At 39.2% G+C, this 23,696-nt stretch overlaps 6 protein-coding genes across 10 annotated transcripts; 4 read left to right on the forward strand and 2 right to left on the reverse strand.

The window, feature by feature from the left end:
• Positions 1-250: 250 nt before the first annotated feature.
• On the forward strand, positions 251-3,784 carry samd13 (sterile alpha motif domain containing 13). 4 transcript variants are annotated; one of them, XM_020080424.2, is made up of 5 exons: positions 251-571; positions 913-1,030; positions 2,562-2,604; positions 2,718-2,829; positions 2,912-3,784. In XM_020080424.2, the coding sequence occupies exons 2-5, from the start codon at positions 1,003-1,005 to the stop codon at positions 3,053-3,055; spliced, it is 327 nt and encodes a 108-aa protein (XP_019935983.1). In that variant the 5' UTR covers positions 251-571; positions 913-1,002; the 3' UTR covers positions 3,056-3,784. The 4 variants fall into 4 exon arrangements, with proteins under 4 accessions (XP_019935983.1, XP_019935986.1, XP_019935984.1 ...); XM_020080427.2 differs by having other exon boundaries at positions 344-743; XM_020080425.2 differs by having other exon boundaries at positions 344-571; positions 890-1,030.
• A 1-nt stretch (position 3,785) lies between these two features.
• uox (urate oxidase) lies at positions 3,786-7,499 on the reverse strand. The gene is made up of 8 exons (XM_020080422.2): positions 7,397-7,499; positions 6,791-7,003; positions 5,684-5,800; positions 5,310-5,388; positions 4,800-4,986; positions 4,480-4,603; positions 4,138-4,221; positions 3,786-4,055 (listed from the first exon to the last, which is right to left on the reverse strand). Exons 1-8 carry the CDS (start codon positions 7,481-7,483, stop codon positions 3,981-3,983), a joined length of 966 nt encoding a protein of 321 aa, XP_019935981.2. The 5' UTR covers positions 7,484-7,499; the 3' UTR covers positions 3,786-3,980.
• Positions 7,500-8,026: 527 nt separating this feature from the next.
• Positions 8,027-13,623, forward strand: dnase2b (deoxyribonuclease II beta). 2 transcript variants are annotated; one of them, XM_020080821.2, is made up of 6 exons: positions 8,027-8,874; positions 9,116-9,290; positions 9,965-10,043; positions 10,571-10,732; positions 11,708-11,905; positions 12,643-13,623. In XM_020080821.2, the coding sequence occupies exons 1-6, from the start codon at positions 8,765-8,767 to the stop codon at positions 12,975-12,977; spliced, it is 1,059 nt and encodes a 352-aa protein (XP_019936380.1). In that variant the 5' UTR covers positions 8,027-8,764; the 3' UTR covers positions 12,978-13,623. The 2 variants fall into 2 exon arrangements, with proteins under 2 accessions (XP_019936380.1, XP_019936381.1); XM_020080822.2 differs by having other exon boundaries at positions 11,708-11,867.
• Positions 13,624-13,909: 286 nt separating this feature from the next.
• On the forward strand, positions 13,910-17,212 carry LOC109625436 (deoxyribonuclease-2-alpha-like). The gene is made up of 7 exons (XM_069521947.1): positions 13,910-14,026; positions 14,622-14,719; positions 14,817-14,979; positions 15,188-15,269; positions 15,375-15,533; positions 15,613-15,804; positions 16,196-17,212. The coding sequence occupies exons 1-7, from the start codon at positions 14,009-14,011 to the stop codon at positions 16,564-16,566; spliced, it is 1,083 nt and encodes a 360-aa protein (XP_069378048.1). The 5' UTR covers positions 13,910-14,008; the 3' UTR covers positions 16,567-17,212.
• A 627-nt stretch (positions 17,213-17,839) lies between these two features.
• rpf1 (ribosome production factor 1 homolog) lies at positions 17,840-22,037 on the forward strand. The gene is made up of 9 exons (XM_020081372.2): positions 17,840-18,197; positions 19,113-19,169; positions 19,286-19,366; positions 19,456-19,551; positions 20,213-20,366; positions 20,556-20,638; positions 20,851-21,032; positions 21,164-21,290; positions 21,568-22,037. Exons 1-9 carry the CDS (start codon positions 17,949-17,951, stop codon positions 21,607-21,609), a joined length of 1,071 nt encoding a protein of 356 aa, XP_019936931.1. The 5' UTR covers positions 17,840-17,948; the 3' UTR covers positions 21,610-22,037.
• On the reverse strand, positions 21,992-23,618 carry LOC109625841 (guanine nucleotide-binding protein G(I)/G(S)/G(O) subunit gamma-5). Its single transcript, XM_020081374.2, has 3 exons — positions 23,346-23,618; positions 23,045-23,186; positions 21,992-22,330 (listed from the first exon to the last, which is right to left on the reverse strand). The coding sequence occupies exons 1-2, from the start codon at positions 23,424-23,426 to the stop codon at positions 23,061-23,063; spliced, it is 207 nt and encodes a 68-aa protein (XP_019936933.1). The 5' UTR covers positions 23,427-23,618; the 3' UTR covers positions 21,992-22,330; positions 23,045-23,060.
• Between the last annotated feature and the right edge of the window lie 78 nt (positions 23,619-23,696).

Genomic DNA, 23,696 nt, shown 5'->3' on the forward strand with positions numbered 1-23,696 from the left:
CAGTTTGAGTTCTTCGTTTAGCTGTAGTCACACGTGCCGGTGTGGGATCAGTCATCTGAAATGTGTCTGTATTTAGTTTGTGGGATATTTTGCACATCATTTACAAGGTTGACACGTTTTGTTTTGTTTTGTTTTGTTTGATTTTCCCACCCATATTTACTTGTGTTTGCAAGGGGAGTATACTTTGCTGTAGCAGACTTTATGTAACAGAGGATATGTCACTATAATAAATTCTTTTTATTAAAAAAGGTGATAAACACTGCTCTGTGTGTGTGGGGGAGGGGGGTACTGTGGTGGTGGTTGAAACTACAACTGCTGTCACTCAACGGGAAAAAAAGAAAAAAAAAACTACATTCCCCATGATGCTCTATTGTCATGTGGGCGAAGACGGCTGAACCGATGAAGAGCTTCCACTTGGTATTACTTGATTAAATCTTGATTTTATCAATTGAATTTAGCAGTTTATCGCTTAGTAAAAATCTCGGAGGGGTTAGGAAACATCGTGCTGACTGAACGACTCGCTCCTCGCGGACGAACCGTCGCTGTCAAGCAGGAATCATCCAAAAATAAGGTAACTTCAAATTTGTATTAGCTAAACCAGCTAACTAGCTTAAGACGAGACGCGGAGGAGCAGGGATGAAACCTTAGCTGGTGACATGGAGCGCGGCGGAGCGTCCTCGCGGCTCCGTGTCGAGCTGTGTTCACACCGGATCCATGTCTGAGGCTGTCGAAGCTGGTTCTCGGTTTGTGCTCTGTTTCTCTGCTTTATTTCATTTAGCTCCAGATCGTGGTTTTTCCTCGCTGTCACACGGACACAGCAGCAGTTTACTTTTACTCTGGAACTGTTGTTCTATCATTGGTATATTTTTTATTTCCGTCTCAACCACAGCACCGTGTCTCTGCTTCTTCCAGTGGAGACTTCCGGTAAATGAGAGACGACCACAGCAACAATGATGGTGTCTGAACTGCCAACTCACTAAGTTCTGCCAGAGAAGACGTCTGATGAGAAATTACTGCAACGTTACAGATTGTAAGAGACGTGAGCTCGTTCATTCATTAAAGCTCGACCAGAGACTAGACATGAAGCTGCAGGAGTTTGGTGACATCTGATGTAGAAGATCTGATGTAGAAGAACAGATGTAGAAGAACAGATGTAGAACTGATGTAGAACAGACGTAGAAGAACAGATGTAGAACTGATGTAGAACTGATGTAGAAGAACTGACGTAGAACTGATGTAGAACAGATGTAGAACTGATGTAGAAGAACTGACGTAGAACTGATGTAGAACTGATGTAGAAGAACAGATGTAGAACAGATGTAGAACTGATGTAGAAGAACAGATGTAGAACAGATGTAGAATCGATGTAGAACTGATGTAGAAGAACTGACGTAGAACAGATGTAGAACAGATGTAGAACAGATGTAGAAGAACAGATGTAGAACTGATGTAGAACTGATGTAGAACAGATGTAGAACTGATGTAGAAGAACTGACGTAGAACAGATGTAGAACAGATGTAGAACAGATGTAGAACAGATGTAGAACTGATGTAGAACAGATGTAGAACTGATGTAGAACTGTGGTTTTGAACCACACACTGTTCTCTAACATCTTTCACAGGAAACTGTGAATGTTGATTGATGATGATTCTTGAACCAATCTGACTCTTTGTTTTGAAGCTGTTTACACCTGAGAAACTTGTACACCAGATTAAGTTCTTAAAAAATACTAAATTATTTATTTTAAATGACGTCAAAATGTGTATACATAAAAAATACAATCTTCTGGTATTACATTTACAAAACATTATATTATATTGTTATAAGGGAAAAAATCACGATAAAAGAAAATAAATGATCACATTCAGCAATAATCTATATCAATATAAATGTCAAATATATATATTGATATATTGATTATGCATTCTTCAAGTGCCGTGAGGAGGTGTAACACAAAATTCATCTACATTGCATGTGTAAGAGGTTTATTTATTGTTTGTCATTCTCTGCTCATGAAGAAGAGTTTAGAATCTTCTCTCAGCAGAAAAAAACTTAATCGTGATTTATTTCTTGTGATAATTTTCATTATCGACTGATAGGAACATTTTTATCTTGATATCATTTTATGCATCATCCAACCTTATTCACAGGTATACAGCCAAATCAATCTTTCCGCATCATTCATATTTGCTAAATTGACATATTTTTTTATCTTACAAACAAAGCAGGTCACACTTTAGGGTAAAGGATATAAGTAATATATATATAAAAAATAATTGAATTAATGCTGAAATGTTAATGGTTCAGGCGTCTGGTAATTTAGTAAAGTGACTCTGGGAACATGAGAAAAATGTTCTACACTTCAATATTTGATCAAAATTGATTGATTGTGGAAAAATATATTGCTAGATTATTCACCGATTAAAATATGATTGAATCAAGTGGTTTATCGAATTTTTAAATAACGTTTAAAATTCTAAATAAATAAAATCATTGTTGTAGCATGACTGATTTGATTCTAACATTCTGTGTGTGTGCATATCTCTTATTTTTTGTACAGCCGGAATGGAAGAAAAGGCAAACGGCTCTGTTGACACCAAAAGGTATTATCTCCATGTATAACACATTGTGCATTGACAGATTTGAATGAATGTGTTAAACCACTTTTACAGTTCACTGCACATTAAGATGAATCTGTTTTCCCTCGACCCCACAGCCCAGTGGAGAATGGTCAGATGCCCGACCCTGCCAACTGGGGGGTGGCTGATGTCGTCAACTACTTCAAAGCTACGGGGTTTGAGGAACAAGCCACGGCTTTCCAGGATCAGGTTGGTGCTCTGCTCAAAATTCCGATCACACGATGAAAACAAAGTAGGATGTCAATCAGGTATTTCTCTCTGCACCCGACAGGAAATCGATGGCAAGTCCCTGCTCCTGATGACGCGTAACGACGTCTTGACGGGGCTGTCGATAAAGCTCGGCCCGGCGCTGAAGATCTATGAGTATCACGTGAAGCCGCTGCAGACTCAACACCTGAAGAGCAATGCGTCGTAGCAGCGCATGCTGTCCCCAGCATCCCACCTCAGCGACAATCATCCCGTCAGGAGATCCCAGGTTAGCTGCCGCGTCACAGATTCCTCTTGTCACAGTGGCACCATAACAGGATTTAAATGCTGTATGTTTTTTATAAGCATGGACCCCAAAAATGGGTTGAACATGGAGTCCAATCAGCTGTTTACCCTTTCAGCCATTCTTAATTCTGCTGCTTGAGATATGTATTTTATTTGTCTGAGTGTGTGCTTTTATTTCAAAGAAGAAAAATTTAGGAGGCTGAATTGAATTAATCTGTTTGTTTAGACGTATTTGTAGATAAGATGATATAGTTCAAAACCATGTTTGTTCTGTGTTTCCTGAACACTTTGATACATGCAGACAATTATTCTGATGCGTCCCATTTTGCCCCAAAATCATTTTTTATGCTCGAAGCTGAGCAGCTGAGTCCATGATTCGTCCTTCGCATGTAAAAATAAAGCTTTTTTTTCAGACACAAAAAGCCACGTTGATTATCCAGGCCAGAGGCTCCTAACATGAAAAATATTTATGTGTATATATATTCTTATTATTATATTTCCTACCTGTGGTGCTCTCAGCATTTTGTCACAACTGTATTGAAGTGTGTATGACTAATGTATATGTGCAACATAACACTGGAGTTTGAATATCTGAAGCAAAGATTTGCAATAAATGGTGCTCTTTTCTCACCAAAGAACAACATCAGATGAACTTTAATGGCCATGGATTTCTTTTATTTCTTTTTACTCTCATATTCACATAACACGGTCAAAAGCTTTTATCGCGTTTGGGAAATGTTGAGCTGTCAGTTGTAATCTTGACACAAGTATTTGAACGGGTCTTCAAATGCTGACTTATTTATCATTGAAAATTTCATATTTGGATGACAGCTTGATCACTGGCGCCTTCACAGCTTTGCTCGCTCTTTCCTGCGCACTGTCCCTGTGATGTTTCCTGACGGGTTATCCAGGGGAAGAAGTACCTGTGAGGAGGAAAAACACAATAAGATATTATCCAATAATTTCATTACCAACACTGTAAGATTCACTGTCTAAAAAACTCACTTCATCTTTGTTGGACAGACCCATTTTGGTCATGTCAATGGTGAAGTAATGCTGGTTGGGCATGACGATCTCTATTTCCTCCACCTGAAAGACACAATGCTTCACTTTACAGAGTTTTCTGAATGAGCTTGTGTTAAACTGTGCGTGGCGTAGTATTGAACTTAAAATCTTGGTGCTCATGTTGTGAGACTAGAGAAAAGACAGATTCTCTTCTCTTCTTTGAAAGTAAATGTTAGTTTTTATGTTTCGAATCTTTGCCGTGTACATATTGACTGTAACGCTCATGTATCCACAAATGGTTGTGAAGAAGTCGATGTGTCGCTGATGTAAATGTGGACGTACCTCAGGAATTCTGTCCAGGACCAGAACCTGTGTCTCATAAAGGGTCTTCTGCACAGACGGTGAGAACTCTCCACTATCGTAGGGTCCAGCAAACTTTTCAATAATGGTCCCCTTCACACACGTCCTACAAAAGAAGAGACGTAATGATCACTCGATGGAGAAAGTATGTAATTAGACTTGTAGGATTATTCTTTATATTTGATTCGTTGGAAGCATCCGGTAATTTCTTCTTTGTGTTGTTACTTCTCTCTGTCATGCCAACAGCTAACACATTTCGTGAATGTTGTGTTCTCCTTCAAAACTCTTAACCAGATACTTGCCATGCAGCGTCAAAGTTGACATCCTGAACCTTGTTGTAGCGCCACCTTGTGTAGACAGAGGTGCAGAAACACCTGTCTTTGGTCTCTTGAAGAGTAGTGAAGCGATCCCGGAGGAAACCCTCGAAGCCAGACTGGGTGGTTTTCAGCACCGTCATGTTCTTCACCCCGCTGTGAACCACTGGGACGCCTGTGTGGGGCACAGAGCCAGAGTGTGAATCAGAAACACATACTGACGAAGCTCCAGAAAGTTGTAGCTGTGTACCCCTGAGCAGTAGCAGACTGAGCAGGTAGAGGTGTGTCCCTCTGCTGGGTGGGTGTAGTTATGTGTCTCAGTACCTGGACCAGACGTCCAAATATGCAGGTATAGGTAATGTGACCTCAGACTCAATCAAATATATAGGACTTGAAATTTGTTTTAAAATGTAAACAAATGCAAATCATTTCTGAATTGTTTCTTTTTCAATCTTAAATATTAAAATACTATTTGTGTGTGTGCATGCATGTGTTTACCATTGAGATTCTGTTCAACATCGCAGAAGCGACAAGCATCTGGGCTGAGGATAAATGCATGAGAGTGTTCTACTCCATTCTGAGAGGGAGAAAAAATCTGCATCTTAGGTTGATGATGAATATTTCAACAGTCTCAACTGGTTATAGTGGTCAAAGCTGTGCCCTTTAGTAGCCAGCAGTGCTGTCACATAGTACCAGAGTACACCTCCACACCACTGCAGCAACACAGGAGGTGCCTGTCTGGAGTTTCTGGAATGACAGCATTCTCAGGAATACGTAAGTTCTCCTTTAAATTGTTTGATTAGATGGCACTTTGCACACTCTGCCATCAGAAAGACACACAGAAGTTTTGATGACTGAATCCTGCCTTTTACCTTCTCTAGCCTTTTCCACGGGGCCTCCTCCATGTAAACTTTGGCCCGCAGCACATGGTTGAAAGAGGTCAGGAAATGGTTACAGATGTCCAGGGAGAACTGCTCGATAGTCTTTACCTGAAGAGATGCACATATATAAAAAGAACTGTGAGAGGCTGCAGATTAAAAACATCCCAGTGTTAGGAGGAGCAGTGTAATCTGAGATGAATGGAAACAGGAAGAAGTGGAAAGTTGAATTCCTAATTGGACAAAGTATTTATTAACATGGTTTGTTTGCCCTCGATGTTAATGAGCCATTGTGTCCTTTAGCTGTGGGTGAACAATTGTAACTTGTAAAGTGGTAAACCACGTCATAAACATGTGAAGACCACGTCTACGACTCTGTCTTGTCCAGAAAACTGAAACTGAAAGGTTTTTGGGTTTTTTCCCTCATTACAACTTGTATAAACAGTGATGGGGTTGTGTCATTGAATGTAACATCTCTGCTCTTTTATTCAACTTGTTTTATGGCGGAGGAGGATAATATTTAATTCAAAGTCTAAGTTACTCAGTATGTAGTAAATTCAGCTTTAAAATATATCAGTAAGTAGATGTAGGCTAGAAGAACTGCGTGTTCAACATCACCACCTTATGGAGAATAAAACAAAGGTTTAATCCTCTTTGGGGGTTTTTATTTGATTTTGAAAACTAATATGAATCATATCATCAAGTTTGCCTTTTTTCATTTCTATTATTTAGCTATTTCTATATGGCTTTTATAACATTAAATATTGTCTGGCCTTATTTCCACTATAGCTCACAAACATAATCGTGCTAAGATTGTTTTCATATTTTCATATTTAGATATTTATTCTGTTTGTTTTTAATTGTGGATATCAGGGGTTTATCATTTTACATGAAGGTTGAAGTTGCTCTTATGAAATACTATGCTAATTAGCAATACGTTACAGAGTTTGTACATAATATACATCTTTCACTACAGAAATGTACTTGAGTAAAGTGTAGTGGCACAAGGTGATTTCAAGAGCATGTGAAACTGTATTTGTTCATTAGTATAAAGAGATATTGAGACTAACTTATTCTTTGTGTTTAAAATGGGCGACCTACCCCCTTGAGCTTGGCCAGGGCATGGACGGTGTTCTTGATGGTGTCGGTGGGGATGATGTCTGCGTTGTCTCCGACCAGATAATCCTTGCGTGTTTTGAGTGTGAGCTCCACATCAGCTTTCAGCTCGATGATGGAGTGGTGGCTCCCCTCTCTCCTGATGACCAGCACCTTCACTGAGTTCTTGCCATAGCCTGTTCGCACAAACTCCGCGTTCTGCACACACAGTCAGACATGCTGCAGTTCAGGGTGATGTAAACAGTCATATTCTGATATTTCAAACTGTTTTATATTTCAAATTTGCTGTAAATGTACAAATAAATATTCTACAATATCTACTGCAATATCAGAACTTCAGCTAAACATTATTATTTGATTCTTGGTGTGTACAGAGTCAGAAACATGTAAAATAAATATGTATATGCAGTTTTTCACAGCTCTAACACCTGCAGAGCACTAGGTTTGACTTCATGGACACTGACCCCAAAGATGAGGCAAACTCCAAAACTGAATCAGTGAAAGTAGCTTCTGATCACCTATAGATCATATTGACCACGATCTGTCGTTAAAGAAGAGAAAGACGTTTGTGTCGAACGTAATTCCTGTTACCTGCTCTGCTGCCATGGTATGTCCCCCTCCCAGCAAAACCTGTCTCAACTGAGAGAGGAGGTTTTTATAGAGAGGGTTGTGCAACATTGGCTCTCACGCTATTGGATGTTGTGTTGGGTGAAATATAACCAGTTTTACCTGTTCCATCTTTGTACACTTTTACATATGCAAATGACCTTTTGTGCATGTACAGGAACACAGAAATCGTTTCACAATACTTTTTGTCTACTCTGTGTTTCCTCCTAGTTCCTAAGAAGTATGTACAAATCAAAACAACAACAAAATCTGAAACCACAGTTCTAACAATGCCTTTTAAAACCCTGATGACTATTAATCTATGAATTTAATCAATTTGAATCATCCCCAACTGGGTCCCCTGGGTGAGGGTGTAGAACCACTAAAGAGCAATTTCCCCTTTTCACAACTGTTCAAGGCCCAACGAGGTCAAACATTCATATAAATTGAATATTGGGTCAGCAGAACTTTGATTTTCCTTGTTTTCATCCCCATCAGTCCTTTCATGTTTCAGGTTTTTAACAGGGGTCCAAACTCTAATGCACAAACACTAGATAACCTACAGTGTCATATATCGTTATAGATCCATCACATTGGGCTTTTTAACTTCATACTTCAAATTTTTTGTTTTTACTGATGCAGGGTTTTGAATGCGGGACTTTTCCTTCTCATGATGTTTAGAGGAAGTGACCACAAAACCACATTTTTTCAATAAATGTAAGAACGAGTTTAAGCTTTTAAATTGAATAAATTCTCTCACATTGAAAAGTTTTGTGATGTTTACCTTATGGATTTCTGGGTTCTGTGTCATGAATTTAACATTTAACAGTTTATGTTTGACTTCATCTGAAATAAGTTGGAAACACAAATGAGAAAGGTAATTATCACAGTCTATAAAAAGGTAACTACACAGCTTGAATTTACATCAAGTTTGATCTCAGTTCCCCTCAATCACTGTCACAGATGATGTAAAAATAGGATGATAGGTCAGATGCTTGTGGTTTTCAGCTCAGTTTCATTGTTAATAATAAAAATTTACTTTGGTTGTATCGAGCAGGTGTCAACAGGTGCAACACTGCAAAACAAATAAAGACTTAAAAATATAGAAAACCCAAATTTTTTTCAAGCAAAGCTACAATATAAAGATTCTCGAGGAGCCTGTCGAGGAGGATGCAAATACTTGAATTTTATTTTGCTCCCCCCTCACCTCTCATGACTTCCTCTTTTGCATATGCAGGCAGATGTGTTGGATCCTGTGTTGGATCATCATGAAGCTGATGCACTAACAAAAGCCTTCAGATTCATCTTGTCTGTTCACAGCAGGGGTTACCTCAGCAGCAGAGGACATTCAGGATGACCTCTCACTTCAGTGTATGCTGTCAGATTGTTATCTTGTTTTTGTGTCACGCAGTTTGTGGCACTGAGATTTCCTGTAGAAATGAAGCTGGTGAACCTGTTGATTGGTGAGTTGATATTTTACATGGAAATGTAACAGCAACAATGAAGCTTTAATGGCAGGATAGATGTGCTACTGGTATTTTCAGTTATAGTAAATTAAATGTCTTCTGTCTTTTTGCAGAGAAATGATATTGTTGATACAATGTTTTGCTATATTGAGCCATCAAACTGATATAATCTGTTTATAATCTGTTCTATATTCCCAATTTGTTCTCTGTTATATATTTACCCCTTCATCCTCTGCAGGTTTATCATCTACAAGCTGCCCAGGTGTAAGATCGGCGAGGTGGGCAGTGGTGTGGACTACATGTACCTGGACTCTTCAGTCAAGAGCTGGCAGATGAGTAAATTCATGATTAACATCAGTCAAGGAGCCGTCGCGAACACACTCAACCAGATTTACGTGGGTGAGGCCTACAAGGTGAGATCATGTCCCCGTTCTTCTGGCTGGTTTCAAACACTGATCCCAGCGTGTCGGTCGATAGAGACCCCGGATCAGAGTTCCTGTTTCTGTGTTGGTGCCGGTTTTCTGAGTCGGCACTCCTGTATTCTATGGGGAACTGAACTGAAGCTGCCCATTAACAAGCTTCCTCATAACATACTGTAAATGACACTGTCCCTTCTCATGCCATTTGTATTATATGATGCAGATTTACACTTATATGAAGATATTCATGTGTGTAGCATTCTTACAATATTTTTATTTTACCATTAATAAGGAAAAAGGAAAGAAAATGTACAAACAAAAGTTGTTGAGAAAATAAATGGAATATAAGACAAACATCAACTCATATTGAAAATCAGACTAAATACATGGCATTGATCAATCATCCATATCTAAACTAACCAGCTGATGTGCAACTTTTTAAACATCCTTTATTAAATAGCCTCCACACTCATGTATATTTGAATAACGTTATTTGATTTGATTTTCCTTAAATTTTTTATTTAAAGCTTATTATAATTATTACAAATATGATGATGATGATTAATATAGACCTAATGAAAAACAGCAGCAGTTAGAAGTAAAAAAAAAAAGTGACATGTTAAAGTAAAAAGTGTAACTCTATATGTATGAACCACATTTTTTCACAGTCTAACAACTCAGCCTATGCACTCTACAATGATGCTCCACCATTCATGGATTACATCCAAAGCTATGGACACACTAAAGGTGCAGTGGATGAAACAATATTCAACTTTGTATTCATTAGTTTTGAGGATCTTGCTTTGATTTCACTGAGCTGAGTTTGAATTGTGGGTGTATGAAAATGCTGGTAACACTCAGTGGGTCATTATCTACTATTACAATATGTAAAAGATGCAAAAGTGCATTACGACAGAATTTACAGCTCAGTTTATGTAGTTATATCTGTCCTTAGACCTACTGTAACTGTACATGTGTATACAGTAGATGTCTGGAGGGTTTTACTCTTAAGACTTATTTTACAAAGCGGTGCATTCAGGGACCTGTGTATATTTCCAGGCAGCTGCCTTTCAGTGCAATGATTTTGCAAAAAAGCACAGATCGATAATTTAGTATTAGGGGGAGGAAATGGTCAAAGAGCATCTGTGTGATAACTACTGTTGACTCTGAGCTGACTTTGATGGAAGTTTGTGTGTGTGTGCGTGCTGGTTGTCATGTATGTGTGGCATTGTTGGTGCTTTTGTGCTAAAGAGTTGTTTGTATGTATTCTGCAGGGGGGCTGCTCTTTGACCGCTCTCAAGGTTTCTGGCTGTCGCACACCGTTCCCCATTTCCCCTCGTTCCCGGAGAGAGGCTACCTTTACCCCTCCTCCGGCAAAGTCAATGGCCAGACTGCTCTGTGTATGACCTACCAGTATGAACAGTTTCTCCATGTAGGTGAGTGAACGCTGATGAAGCAACACAGCTTGACTTACTCCTGCTCCGCACACATCCCAGACTGGAGGTTACAAAATTCTCTGTTTGCTCAAAAACAAGAAAATGTTTGCCCTGTGATCGGGCCTTATGTAAAGCTGTTAGTAATTTTTTTACATGCAGACATTCATGTGTTTACACACCGCAGTAGAATTTGTACAAAGATGTTTTAAAGTCTGAGTTAAATCAATTATCATGATCCAGTCTGCAGCTTACACATGGAAAATATAAACCTCCAGCACTTAGACTGAGAATGGACAGTGAAGTCGAACACATCCAATCTTATAGTAGAGAAATATTGCTTGTGTTCAATAAGGTAGATGGTGTAAATCAAATTTTTGGATTGTGTAAAAAGCATCATGCATTCATTTAATAAAGACAGTGTATAAAGAGTTGTTCTATGTAGCTGTGGTCTCTCAAAGGAACATCTATATTCAGAGACAGTCAACACACAGTCAGATGTAATGCATCTAGTGTTCATTCAAGCATCTTGATACTGTCAATAAAGCAGAAATCCAGTTAAACCAGAACAAATAAGCATAGTCACGACTTTGTCTCAGTTTGTTTTTTATTTAGTTAGCAGGATTAGTAAATCGTGTAAAGGGGGTAGAGCATGACCCAAGAAAGATTTCATTAAAATTTGGTGCGGTTCCAAATCGGGGCGTGCTTCCAAGACTTTTTTTCACTTTCTTTAACTTTGTGAGATATGGCAGTATTCTACATTTTCCTTTATTTCTCAGAGATCTTAATGAAAAGAGACTTAAGTTTAATTATAAATTGATGCAGCTCCAAATAAAAATCTAATGAACTGAAATGTGAATGTTGAGCCTTGTGCTCTTCTGAGTGAGAGTTTAGTGTTTTCTGGCTGTAGTTTTTTACCACAGTAATCATAATGTCTCACTCCTTTCTTCTGTGTGACCCATTCCCCTCCCTCTCTAGCAAAGCAGCTGGTGTATCTCTACCCACGTTTCTATAACTGCTCTGTACCGGCTGCGTTCTCGGCTGACCTGCCTCAGTTGGCCCAGTTATGTGACGGCTCCAAACCACTGCTGACCTCCGATAAGAGAGCGCAGCAGCTCGTCTCAGTCCAGGGAGAAAAGTTTGTCAGTTTTGTCAAATCAGAACACTTCGTAGATGGTTAAGTATTCCTCATGCATGTCGCACATTAACGTCTGTACCCTGCAGATGTACCCATTGAAATACACAAAGCACTTTGTCGCCTGAACATTTACCCCCCAAAAACAATCTAAACTGCAGTTTTAAACTATGGAACTCTGCCAAAACAACTAGCCACTGTGTTGTGTGCACATTTCACATGCCACAGTCACTCTTATCAGATGTACACATTATCGTCTCAGAACAGAGAAGTGAATGAACTCACCCCACGTTAGTTGTTCAAAAGAACCCTCTGATCCTGATGGTTTGGGATTGCGATCTGCTGTTCACTTTATATATTATTATGGACAGTTGTGTGCACTTGATTTCCCATTTTATTGTCTCATTTGATTTCTAGTGAAAGGCAAACAAAGAAATTCAGGGTACATTTTTGACATTGCTCATTTAAAACATTTATCGCCACACTCATTACAACATAATCACATTTAATAATCAGATATTAAAGTGATAAAAATGAATTTCCAGTTTTGCCCTACAACTTTGCTATTTGTTTCAAACACTAAATTCAAACAGAAATGATTTTATAAGCTTATCATACGTTAATTCTCTTTATATTTTGAGAAATCTCCAAAACAAGATAAAACATATTATTTAAAACACCACATTTTTGTAACGTCATAACCAGGTTGACTTTTGTATATATAGAATTCTTTTCACATTTTTATCTGTAACAAACCCTTTCACTGGTGTTCCCTCAGATATCTACACAGGCTGGGTGGCTCAGGTCCTGAATGCCGACCTGCTGGTGGAGTCGTGGCAGAGGCAAGGTCACGATCTGCCCTCCAACTGCTCCCTGCCCAAACACGTCATGAACATCAAGAGGGTTCATCTGCCGGGATCGGTCCCGTTCGAGTCCTACTACGACCACTCCAAGTGGTGTGTGTCACAGGGTTACGACAACAACGTGACCTGCCTGGGGGACATGAACAGGGAGACGACCCAGCTGAGGCGTGGCGGGGGGCTGATCTGCTCCTTCAACCCCCTGATTTACAGGGCTTTCAGACAGGTGGTGGACTGGTACATTAGCTGTTGATTGAGAGAGACGGACAGAACGATGTGGACTCTGTGAGTCTGACACTCGGAGGTTTTAATAGGTTTTGAATCTGTGCAGGTGTAGGCATCCCTTTAAAGGTGTGTAGGTTTAAGGTGGATCTATCAGCAGACATTCAATTTGATGTTCATTATAACTTCAGTGTCTTATAACCTAAATCTAAGAGATGTTGTGTTGCCTTAGAATTAGTTCTTTATCATTACATAGGGGGCAGGTTGTTTTCCACAGTGTCTGCCATGTTGCACCACCGTGTTTCTACAGAAGTCCAGAGTGGACAAATCATGTACTGGATCTAAAGAGGTCCTTTCACGGTTTTATTGACTTTAAGGTTTCCGTAGTTTCCCCTCTGAGGTGAGGGGTATCCGTTGGTTGCTGTATCATATTCCACCACTAGATATCACTGTGCCTTACAACCTTTTAAAAAGCTACAAGAAATATTTTACACATTAGCTTCTTTAAGAGCTGCTACGCTGAGTGTATCTTAGCCAAGTACACTCATGTGGTTAAGATATCACAGTTAAACATCCCTATTGTATTTTACAGTGATTCTTTCTGTCATAAAGCAAAAAAGTTTTTTGTGCAACGTTGTGTGTCAATTTGATTTTATTAAAATACTTCTGCATCTCAACCTGCATGTGTTTTATTGAATATTAAAAACTTTATTTTTCACTTTTTATGTTAGCAAAGAACTACGAGAAGGAAATCCATCTCAATTTGATTATATTCAAACTTTAAAAGTTCAATAATAAATGTTAGGTATTAGGGTATATTCAGATATAAGTGTACTTCAGAATCTATGATTATAATGCAAACTACCCACCAGCTTTTAATTTCTATACTGGGTAGATTAACGGGTTCAGACAATAAATTGATGAATCATCTGCAGTGAAGTTTGTTAGTCAGAAATGAGGAAGTTCATGAAAAACACACGGTGATGGTTTCAGTTTCATGTAGCGATGAAATTCAATGAAAGCGTCTTCACAAAGCAGACGTACACATTGCTATGATGAGACATGGAGATGATGAGATATGTAAGTAAAGCATGTGTATATGTTTGAAACTGATGCTACACAAATAATGAAAGTTGTTGGTTGAGGTTGTGTATGGTTTAATGTTGTGTCTCTTCTGTCTCACAGAGACAAGGATCAGACAAACTGAAATATATAAACTGTAAAACTACTATGTTTTTAAATAACCACACAATGATTTTCATATGTATTAGATAATGGAGTAAACTGAGTTTATAGTATTGTGTTGATTTTTACATAGAGGTGCCATTTCATTGAGATGTTGACTGTTGTTTCGAATGCTGTTTAAAAAGTAGAACTGGTTTTGTTGCACTGTAGGTTGAACAGTCCAGGAAATGCAGAACTCTTGCAGCACAATAATAATACAAAATGCTTCACAATAAAAATGTCATTAAAAAAAATGGATACACTTCTAATCTAATAATGGATTTTTTGTAGATACATAAATTTAGGTTTGAAAAAATATATAATAAGTTTTGTATTTGTATAAAGCCCTGAACATGTTTTCTCAAGTAGTCATCAAACATAAATTAAATTTAAATTTCTCAGTTGGACTGGACTGAAATTGTGACTTCAGGACTATGTTTGACTATTTCAGAGAACAGTGATAAGATTCCTCTTTAGCACTGGGCTCTTTTTTCAAGCCTGCGAATCAGACGTGAGCTGCAGGAATGACGACGGGAACGAGGTCGACTGGTGAGTGGAAACTTCGAATTGTGGCAGTTTATATTTTCAACTATTCTCGTTATCAGCTGGAAGCATGAAAAAAATGCATTTCTCTCTGTGCCATTAGGTACATCTTATACAAGTTGCCCAATGTGAATGACGGAGGTCTGTCATATCTGTACATGGATGAGAGCAGCAATGGTTGGAAACGTAGCAGGGAGAAAATCAACAGTGGCTCTGGCACCCTGGCCAACACCCTGAGACCTCTTCTTGACTTCTACGACAGAAAGGTAATGTGGTGGCAATGTACTCTTAAGCCATCATCGTAAACCTTAAAGTTGCCCTTTTAGATAAACAATTTAGTCAGTCCTGCACATACATGTCTGCTCATGCAATTATACTTACACTAATGTAAAATTTCCATTACAGTAATAAGTGTCTTTCTAGCATGACAGCCTTCTGTCACAAATCATAACAGCATCATTGTCTTTTTTGTAGATGGAAGGATTTGGATATATGCTCTATAACGATCAGCCTCCAGATCCATATATTGCTCCTGCATCATTTGGCCACAGTAAAGGTGGGAGGAGTAATCTTTCACTTTATTCTTTTCAAAGCAAAACAAACATCCCAATATAACATGTTTCTGTTTTCTTCTGTTTTTTTTTATTTTTATGTCCTGAAGGAGTCGTGATGTTGGACAGACAAACCGGAGTCTGGCTCTCACACAGCACACCAAAATTTCCAACATATCGCAAGAAAGACTTCTGGCCACAAAATGGAAACGCTAACGGTCAAACATTTATATGTGTGACTTACTCCTATGATGCTTTTAAAGAAATAGGTAGGTCAATGCAATTTTTTAATTTCCCAAAAGGATGACACTCGCATTAAACAAAAACATCTTGTATCTAAATTCTCAGGACTGCAGCTCTTCTACATCCACGCTTATTCATACGACTCTGAAATTCCCCAAACCTTTCAAAAAGAGCTGCAATGTGTGGCACAGAGAAGCTGCTACCCAAAGAAGCCGCCCTGGTCTAGAGAGGTGACGCTGACGTCGGTAAACGGACACAAGTTCCGCAGCTTTGCAAAATACAAACGATTTGGGGATGGTGAGTGTTTGCAGTCTAAAAACGCAAAAATTAGGTTGATGATGAACTCGACACAGATATTATGTAACTTCCTCTAACTCAACTTGTGTCCCATGCCACAGATGTGTGGAGATAATCTTCCTCTGAGTTTACTCTATGTACTGGTATCCTGGGTTTGAGAGGCCCATAAATAAGTCACACAAATTAATTGAGTTTTTTCAAAGTAAATCTAGCAAAGGTTTTAATATTATTTCTTTCTATGCATTTGTTTTACCATTGAAGTTAATTTTTGAGTTGGTCCAACAACTTTCTTTTTTCAGTGTACATATCGCAGTTGTGTTTTTTTATGTACTTATAAAAATGTGGGTTTCTTTTTTTCATGGTCTATATGTTCTGCTTTGTTTCTTCGCAGATCTTTACTCTGGCCTTATCGTAAACAGTGTGAGGCAGAATCTGTACGTCAAGAGCTGGGGAAAGATGCGTAGCCCTCTGTCTTCTAACTGCAGCATCTCTTACCATGTGTACAATGTGAAGGAGGTCCAACCTCCCAAAATGCAGCCCTTCACGGACACTGTGGATCACTCCAAGTGGAGCGTGACGCCTGACGGTGGCTGGACCTGCATCGCCGACATGAACAGGGAGAAGAGTCAGATGGGCAGAGGTGGAGGAGCCATATGCACCAACGATGTTGTGCCTGGTGACGCCTTCTATTCACTGATCAGACAGTATGAGCCATGTGACCGTGAACGTGCCCATGCTGATGCTCAGTACAGAGAGCTCTAAAGGCACAACACTCTGAAACTGATGTGACATATCCAGAAATGGGTTTTGTTGTACTGTATTAATTTTAGAAGTTATACACAAATGTTTTGGTTTGTTTGTTTTAGTGTATGATCAACACTTTCTTTTATTGTCTGTGTGGTTTATTTCTACAAATCAAAGATTTTACTACATTGTTATCTTTTAAATTATATTTTAAGAAGTTAAAGATAATAATGTGTTTTAATAGCTTGATTAGCAGTATTTTAATAAATGTCTTTACATGAACCTCAAGACATTGAATCATTGATATCTGCCGGTGAAAAATTACGCATTGCTTTAAATTTTCATTATTCTGGACTCACTGAGCTTTGAACCTGAATAAGGAATTTTGTCATATTCTTTATTATATTTTATTTCTTTTCAATAATATTTAGGTGTATTTTGTCTTATTGTGTTAGATTGCTAATTTGTCTGTTTTCAAGTTTTTTTTCAAATCATTCATACCAAATTTGAGTTAAGAATTTTGTGTGTTGTGTTTTTGTTGTCTCTTATTTTTGAGTGTACCTTGTCTTTTGTTTTTGTGCTTCGTATGATCAGGAATTGTAAAAGAGATAAGTTAAATAATAATAATATAAATAAAGAGTATAAATTATATAGTTACACTGCATGGATTGTACAGGGTGCCATTTTATTAAGATGTTTCCTGCAGTTATAACTATTTTTGAAAGAGGAACTAGTTGTGTTGCACTACAGGATGATTTTTATTCTGGGCTTCACAGAAATGCAGAACTCTGACTGCTCTGTGATAATGCGGCCTCCTGTTTGCACCACTGTTCCTCTAAAGTCACAGGTGAAACTCTTGAAGTAAATAAATGAAGCTGGAAACTTAAATGGTTTCCATGGATTTCAGAGGCATGCACATCCAGCTTAATATAGTGGTAAAAAAAAAGGGTTTAAGGGGTTTTAAGGGTTAAACGAAAAATGATGCTTTTAAAAATTCATTACTTGTTGATGTTTTACCTGCAAATGTGCAGTAGTGGAGGACATACTCATGTTAGTGTAAGTCCAGGAATCCAACGTGTAACACAGTGCTTTGTAAAAAAAAAAAGTAGTGGAAAGTACATATACATGTAGTGGAGACAAAGTGAAGAGTACCCAAACATAAAACTCCTGAAGTAAAGTACATATACTTTCAAATGTACTTTCTACAGTAATGTATGAGTAAGGCCTGTTGTGAAGTTGGACTGCTGTTTTTCCTCCTCACCAACAGGTGTCCCCATAGTTTTCTCGACCGCCACAAGTCGATCACCTCGTGTCCCCCGGAAGTGAAGCCACGAGCGGACATCCGGCAGCAGCACACGTGAAACCCGAAAAAGCAAAATAAGACAGACCGCTGACACGAGATGGACATCACAGAAGTCCAAGTAAGTCAGGACAACACCGGGAAGAAGAAGAACAAAAAGACACCAAAGAAGAAGAGGAATGGAAATGGAGAAGGGAGCGCAGCGCAGAGGAAGGTGGAGGAAGAGGAGGATGAGAAGAAGATGGAGAAGAGCGAGGAAGCCTTTCCCCCCACCTTCAGTGTGTCTGAAATCAAGAACAAGCAGAGGAGACACTTCATGTTCATGAAGCTGAAGCAGGAGAAGAGGAAGGTAAAGAGAAAACAACATGGAGGTCAGACAGTTCAGGCCAGCTCACTTCATCACAGACATCAAAGACAACCTGGACATGAACACATGGAGCTAAAACCTCACGTGATCCTGATTTAGTGAGATATGAGCTCACAGAGAGATGGTTCCCAGGCTCTATTCCAGCTCCACATTTATTTATCATAAGAAATAACATCACTTTGAGGGATCACAACAGCTAAAGTTGCTAAAAAATCACCTCCAGAAACTTAGAGTCATTGCTGAGATATTATTACTCGTCTAAAGTGGCTTCGCATTACTGATTCTTTATAAGGTTGTTGATCTTTGCAGGGTCAGACACATGCACAATACCAATGTCAACGAAATGCATGGGTGAAATCGTAATCTTCAATATTACTGTGTTATCCTGAGTGTGTTTGTGACGACCTAATAAACCTTACAGGAGATATAGCAGAGATAAAGTTGTAAAGAATAAATGCTAGAGAACTTATATCATCGAGTTTGACATTCATAACTGAAAAACACAAAATGGAGCAATACACAACAATGACCTCCTTTTAAACACCTGTTACAGTGCAGCGCTATTGTTGTAATTGAGAACACTGGTGTCACCACTGAAAAAGTCTTTCTGTTTCTGTTTTGGAGCGGTGAACCAGTGACTTCTGGGAAGAGAAAGTTGCTGTTATATTTGGATGTAACTAGAATACTTTAAAGACGTGGTATCAGATCAGTACATAGATTAAACATGGAAGTTCAATTACTCAGAAAACACCCACATCCTTAAATAGGAACCTAAACAGTAAAATGATAGAAACAGAAACTAGATTGTCAGCAGATCATTTTCTGACAAATGTATCACCTGCCAATGCTGCAGTAAATATAAGTTCCTCATTGACTTGAACTGTTTTTATACTTTAGCAAAAGATGCAACTGAAGAAAAAGAAGAAAAAAGAAAGGGAGGCTCTCGGTGACAAGGTGAGTTTTTTTTTCTGTTATTTTCCCAACGTTGCAAATATCAGTCGATTATTTTTACAATAAATCAAGACGATGCATTTGTATTGATTATTTCATATATTCTGTCTCTTGTGTAGGCACCACCTAAAGAAGTCCCGAAGACGATAGAAAACCAGCGGGTGTACGACGAGACAACAGTTGACCCAGAGGATGAAGAGGTGCGGACCAAGACCTTGTTCAATGATCTCAGGTTGTATTTGTGATGAACGTGCATGAATTCATGTTTGTGTTTTTCTCTCGTCCTCAGGTCGCATTTGACGAAGGAACTGATGAGTTTTCTGCTTATTTCAACGGGCTCACAAATCCCAAAGTGCTCATCACAACATCAGACAGACCCAGAGGGGTGAGTGGCATTTTCACATTCTGTTGCACTTTATCATTTCAGTGAGACCAGCTGAGATTGCTCTTGACCTTTTGGAATGACACTCCACGGGTAAAGGTGGTAATACAGTGTAAACAGTTTGTATAGGGTTCAGGAACAAGTACAAATGGATCAGGATATTTTTCACTGACTTAATTAAGAGATGTGAATTTCACAAGAAGTGATGCAGAGATTTTGATGAAAAATAGCTGACATTTGATTTTAAGGGGACTGTTGTTGGCGGAGGTTTGTGCCATTCTAGTGCCCTCCTGCTCAGCATATGTCGACTAAGTGGGACTATTGTGACAAATTAAAAAAACAAAGTTTTCCATTTTATTACTTTATTTTCATGTTATGAATATACAAAAGATAATCAGATAATAATCTGCTTAAACATTTACTGAGATTGCATCATCCACTTTCAACAACATGACCATTCTAAACCGTTGTACTTATAGTTAGACATAGTTGACATACATGATCAGTCATGACCCTAAATTAGATTACACTGTCTTCTGTTTATATTGATATGCATTTTATGAGATTGTCCCAAGGTGGACAATTGGCAGCTGTTCATGGTAAATTATCTGTCTTGTCCTTTTCAGACATTTTTGTGTTAAACATGCTGACATGTGTCTTGCAGAGGACGGTGAAGTTTTGCGAGCAGCTGGCCACAGTGATCCCTAACGCCCACGTGTACTACAGACGAGGTTTGGCCCTGAAGAGGGTCATTCCACAGTGCATCGCCAGGAACTTCACCTACCTCATGGTCGTCAACGAGGATCGCAAAATGCCGAGTATCCTAACTGACAGGCAGCTGTATTAGCAGAGAGGAGGATATGTCCTACAATGCTTTACATTATTAAGTCTTTATCACGATACTGTAGTTTGGATAAAAAATTAGAGTTCTGTTTGGTGCTTTTACTGAAGTGAGCTTCGGGTGTTCAGACTTTCTGAAGGTCGACTTTCTTAACTGCAACTTTTAGACGGTTTGGTTCTCTGTCACCTTCCTGACGGGCCGACTGCACACTTCAAGGTCAGCAGTGTTCGACTTCGGAAGGAGATAAAGGTGAGTACATAAATCCAGACTCTTTTCACTGTTAGATTTTTGATTTTCGTTGAAGTAAAAAAAAAATGCCCCTGATGAAAAGCCGACGTATTTTCATTCGATTTTAAGCTTCTGGGTTTAAAGATTTGTGTGCAACTATACAAAAAATGTTCAGTTCAGGATCAGTCTTTGCTTTGTAATCCCAGCATCGTGTGATGACTTTCTCTGTGCAGAGACGAGGTAAAGACCCCACCGAACACTCACCAGAGGTGATCCTCAACAACTTCTCCACGCGCCTCGGTCACAGCATCGGCCGGCTGTTCGCTGCTCTCTTTCCTCAGGACCCCCAGTTCATAGGTCGACAGGCGGCCACCTTCCACAACCAGAGAGACTTCATCTTTTTCAGATTCCACAGGTGAATGTTTAGAATGTGAAGTCTGAGTTGAGCTGGACTTTCGCTCCTCTAATACAAGCTTCATTACTGATCCTTTGTAAAGATTTGTCTTCGATTTTAAAGGTTAAATATATCATTCTTTGTCTGTGAAGGTACATCTTCAAGAATGAGAAGAAAGTTGGCATTCAGGAGCTGGGACCACGCTTCACCCTCAAACTGCGCTCTCTACAGAAAGGCACCTTTGACTCAAAGTTTGGAGAGTATGAGTGGGTCCTGAAGGTCAGTCTCTCTGCACTTATTTTATATTTGGAGACAATGGAAGAGCTATAAAGGTTGAACCAGTGATGTGTGATGTCGAAGGAACACGTAGTTTTATTCTTCAACATATTGTTGTTGATAAACCCAGTGAAACTTTATTCGTGTTTGCCTAAATTTGCATACATACGGAGATATTTGCTTAGTCATCCATTGATTCTCACATGTATTTAAACCAACATCACCTCTGGCTTTTCTTGTTTAGCAAATAGCTTTAAAAAAGTTTACTTTTTGTTTCCAGCGTCACGAGATGGATGCCTGCAGACGGAAGTTCCAGCTTTGAGTACATGAGATGGATTCAGTTATTAAGATACTGCAGTGGATTTACACAAACTGACTTTATAGCTGATGCCCCAGATGCTTTGAGGAGGACCAGGCTTACTTCCTGATTACATCTTGAGTCTTCTTGAATATCGATTTCTCTGAAGGTGCATCTGCAAAGACTTTTGGAAACTAAATATGAGACAAGAACCTGTCGCGAATGGCGAGGACCTTCACCCTGTCTGTTGTTGGACGCCAGAGAGGAGACACGCAGTCGCCCCATTAATCTGAAACCTCTGACCTGCATGTTCATGTGGATGTTGTGTTGTGTTCAATTCCTATGAAATGTTTCTTCACAAGCTGTTTGAAAGTGGCCACAATGAAACAGTAACAAATGGAACATATTTCTAAATATGTGTATACTTTTAATAAAACTTTCAACTATGGAAATACCATTCATTCTTTTTCTCAGGATCAGTCATGAATGGAAAAACATGTACAATTCAAAAGGCACAGTGTGTGTTGATGTGGGCTAGTTACTTTAAAGCGAGTAGGTTAAGACATCTACTGTGCCACCTAAGCACCTGGAAATGTTTCCGTATCAGATTTTACAAAGGCAAGAGTTAAAAAAATATCTTAAGTTAGTCGTTTGTCCCGAAATTTCCTATAACTCCTGAGACGGTTCCAGTTCATGATGCAGGATCCTGCAGCTCAGTTCCACAAGGCACCACAATGTCCCCAACCTGCAGAGATGTAAGTGCATTAGTGATGAAAACGACAGTGTTCGACACAAGAATCAGCTGAAATCTATAAAAAAAAAAAAAACTTCGTAAGTGTTTCCATTTATTTCCATGTACAACAGATTAGCTGTAAAATGGCATCAAGAATGCTGGGATGAGGTTTAAATGTAATAAATATCTGATAAACAAGCTACTGCTTATCTTACAGTGTTTTGTTATGTCTTATATCTTTTGACTTTGTTTCTACTCTGACACTTATGTGACATGTTTAGAAAATCAGATTCCAATTTGCAAAATAAATGAAAGTATTAAAAGCAAAAGTTGGATTTATGTTTTACTTTTTAAACAAGCAAACAAACCGTTGTTGGCCCTAACTACAGTTTAGGGCCACACTGTTACCCCTGAGACTCCAGAAGTGTTTTGTGGACTCAAACACCATTTTGAGTTGTACTATCCCTTTAACTGTATTCAGGTCTGTATTACTTAGCTCAATGCACTTTAATCACTTTCAGTATTAATAAGTGTTCTTCAGTTTCCACAGCCTGTCCACTGTCCTTCTGTCATACACACTTCATCATGTGTCTGTTCGTGGACATCACTGATGTCCTTCTTTCTCTCTCGCTGCTCTCTGTGCCTCTGGAACTACCCTGAGCTGAACTGCTTCCCCTCTGGCAGAGCTACAACAGAGCAGTGCAGATGTGGTTAGCTGTCACTCACGGGGGGCAGGAGGCTGCTATAGGAAGGAGCAGACTTTCTGTGGTCTGAACGGGTTGTTGCTGGAGGACATGCCGGTGAGCAGAGGGTCCTGCTGGGCGTTCTGCAGGCAGAACTGCTGCAGGTCGGAGGCGGCCTGGGACACCTGTGGAGGACACACCGAGGGGTTAGCTTAGTTAGCATGTGGCGGACAACCACAGCTTAGATCCGCTGAGAGAGTTCTCCTCCTTCAACAACAACCGGAGGAACTTTCACCGAGCTGGGAAACAACACACGCCCAGAAAGAGCCGAGCTCCACCGTTACCTTGACTCTGTGGATTCCGGCTTCGAGCCGCAGCTGCTGGACGATCTTCCTCATCGCTACGATGTTGGATGATCCGGACATTGTCGAGACAAACTTTGGTGACACAAATGTAGAACTTTTATAACTAGTGGTTGTTCGGAGGCAGCTTCCTTCTCTTCCAGCGGCTTCCGGTTTTCTTTAAAGGAGGGTCCACCAGTGCTGCCTTCACGGCCCGGAAATTCAAACACTTTATTATTTCACACGAAAAGCGCCTGTTGGACATATTTGTTTATTTCGTTTTATTTCTGTCCTATACGTCGCCTGTCTTTTTTCTTGTATTGTAATATTTCATTTATCTTGATAAAGCTGATC

The sequence above is a fragment of the Paralichthys olivaceus genome, chromosome 3 (genome assembly GCF_024713975.1).
Source record: "Paralichthys olivaceus isolate ysfri-2021 chromosome 3, ASM2471397v2, whole genome shotgun sequence".
Classification (NCBI taxonomy): Eukaryota; Metazoa; Chordata; class Actinopteri; order Pleuronectiformes; family Paralichthyidae; genus Paralichthys; species Paralichthys olivaceus.

Coding starts and splice junctions, on each gene's coding strand:
- samd13 (XM_020080424.2), top strand. CDS start 1,003: ATGAGAAATTACTGCAACGTTACAGATT. Junction 1,031..2,561: donor TTACTGCAACGTTACAGATT/GTAAGAGACGTG, acceptor TTTTTTGTACAG/CCGGAATGGAAGAAAAGGCA. Junction 2,605..2,717: donor GGCTCTGTTGACACCAAAAG/GTATTATCTCCA, acceptor TCGACCCCACAG/CCCAGTGGAGAATGGTCAGA.
- uox (XM_020080422.2), bottom strand. CDS start 7,483: ATGTTGCACAACCCTCTCTATAAAAACCTCCTCTCTCAGTTGAGACAG. Junction 7,004..7,396: donor ATACCATGGCAGCAGAGCAG/GTAACAGGAATT, acceptor CTGTGTGTGCAG/AACGCGGAGTTTGTGCGAAC. Junction 4,056..4,137: donor GTCTGTCCAACAAAGATGAA/GTGAGTTTTTTA, acceptor TCCTCCTCACAG/GTACTTCTTCCCCTGGATAA.
- dnase2b (XM_020080821.2), top strand. CDS start 8,765: ATGACCTCTCACTTCAGTGTATGCTGTCAGATTGTTATCTTGTTTTTG. Junction 10,733..11,707: donor TGAACAGTTTCTCCATGTAG/GTGAGTGAACGC, acceptor CTCCCTCTCTAG/CAAAGCAGCTGGTGTATCTC. Junction 11,906..12,642: donor ATCAGAACACTTCGTAGATG/GTTAAGTATTCC, acceptor GTGTTCCCTCAG/ATATCTACACAGGCTGGGTG.
- LOC109625436 (XM_069521947.1), top strand. Junction 14,980..15,187: donor TTGACTTCTACGACAGAAAG/GTAATGTGGTGG, acceptor TCTTTTTTGTAG/ATGGAAGGATTTGGATATAT. Junction 15,270..15,374: donor ATCATTTGGCCACAGTAAAG/GTGGGAGGAGTA, acceptor TATGTCCTGAAG/GAGTCGTGATGTTGGACAGA.
- rpf1 (XM_020081372.2), top strand. CDS start 17,949: ATGGACATCACAGAAGTCCAAGTAAGTCAGGACAACACCGGGAAGAAG. Junction 18,198..19,112: donor TGAAGCAGGAGAAGAGGAAG/GTAAAGAGAAAA, acceptor TTTATACTTTAG/CAAAAGATGCAACTGAAGAA. Junction 19,367..19,455: donor TTGACCCAGAGGATGAAGAG/GTGCGGACCAAG, acceptor TCTCGTCCTCAG/GTCGCATTTGACGAAGGAAC.
- LOC109625841 (XM_020081374.2), bottom strand. CDS start 23,426: ATGTCCGGATCATCCAACATCGTAGCGATGAGGAAGATCGTCCAGCAG. Junction 23,187..23,345: donor CCGGAATCCACAGAGTCAAG/GTAACGGTGGAG, acceptor TGTCCTCCACAG/GTGTCCCAGGCCGCCTCCGA.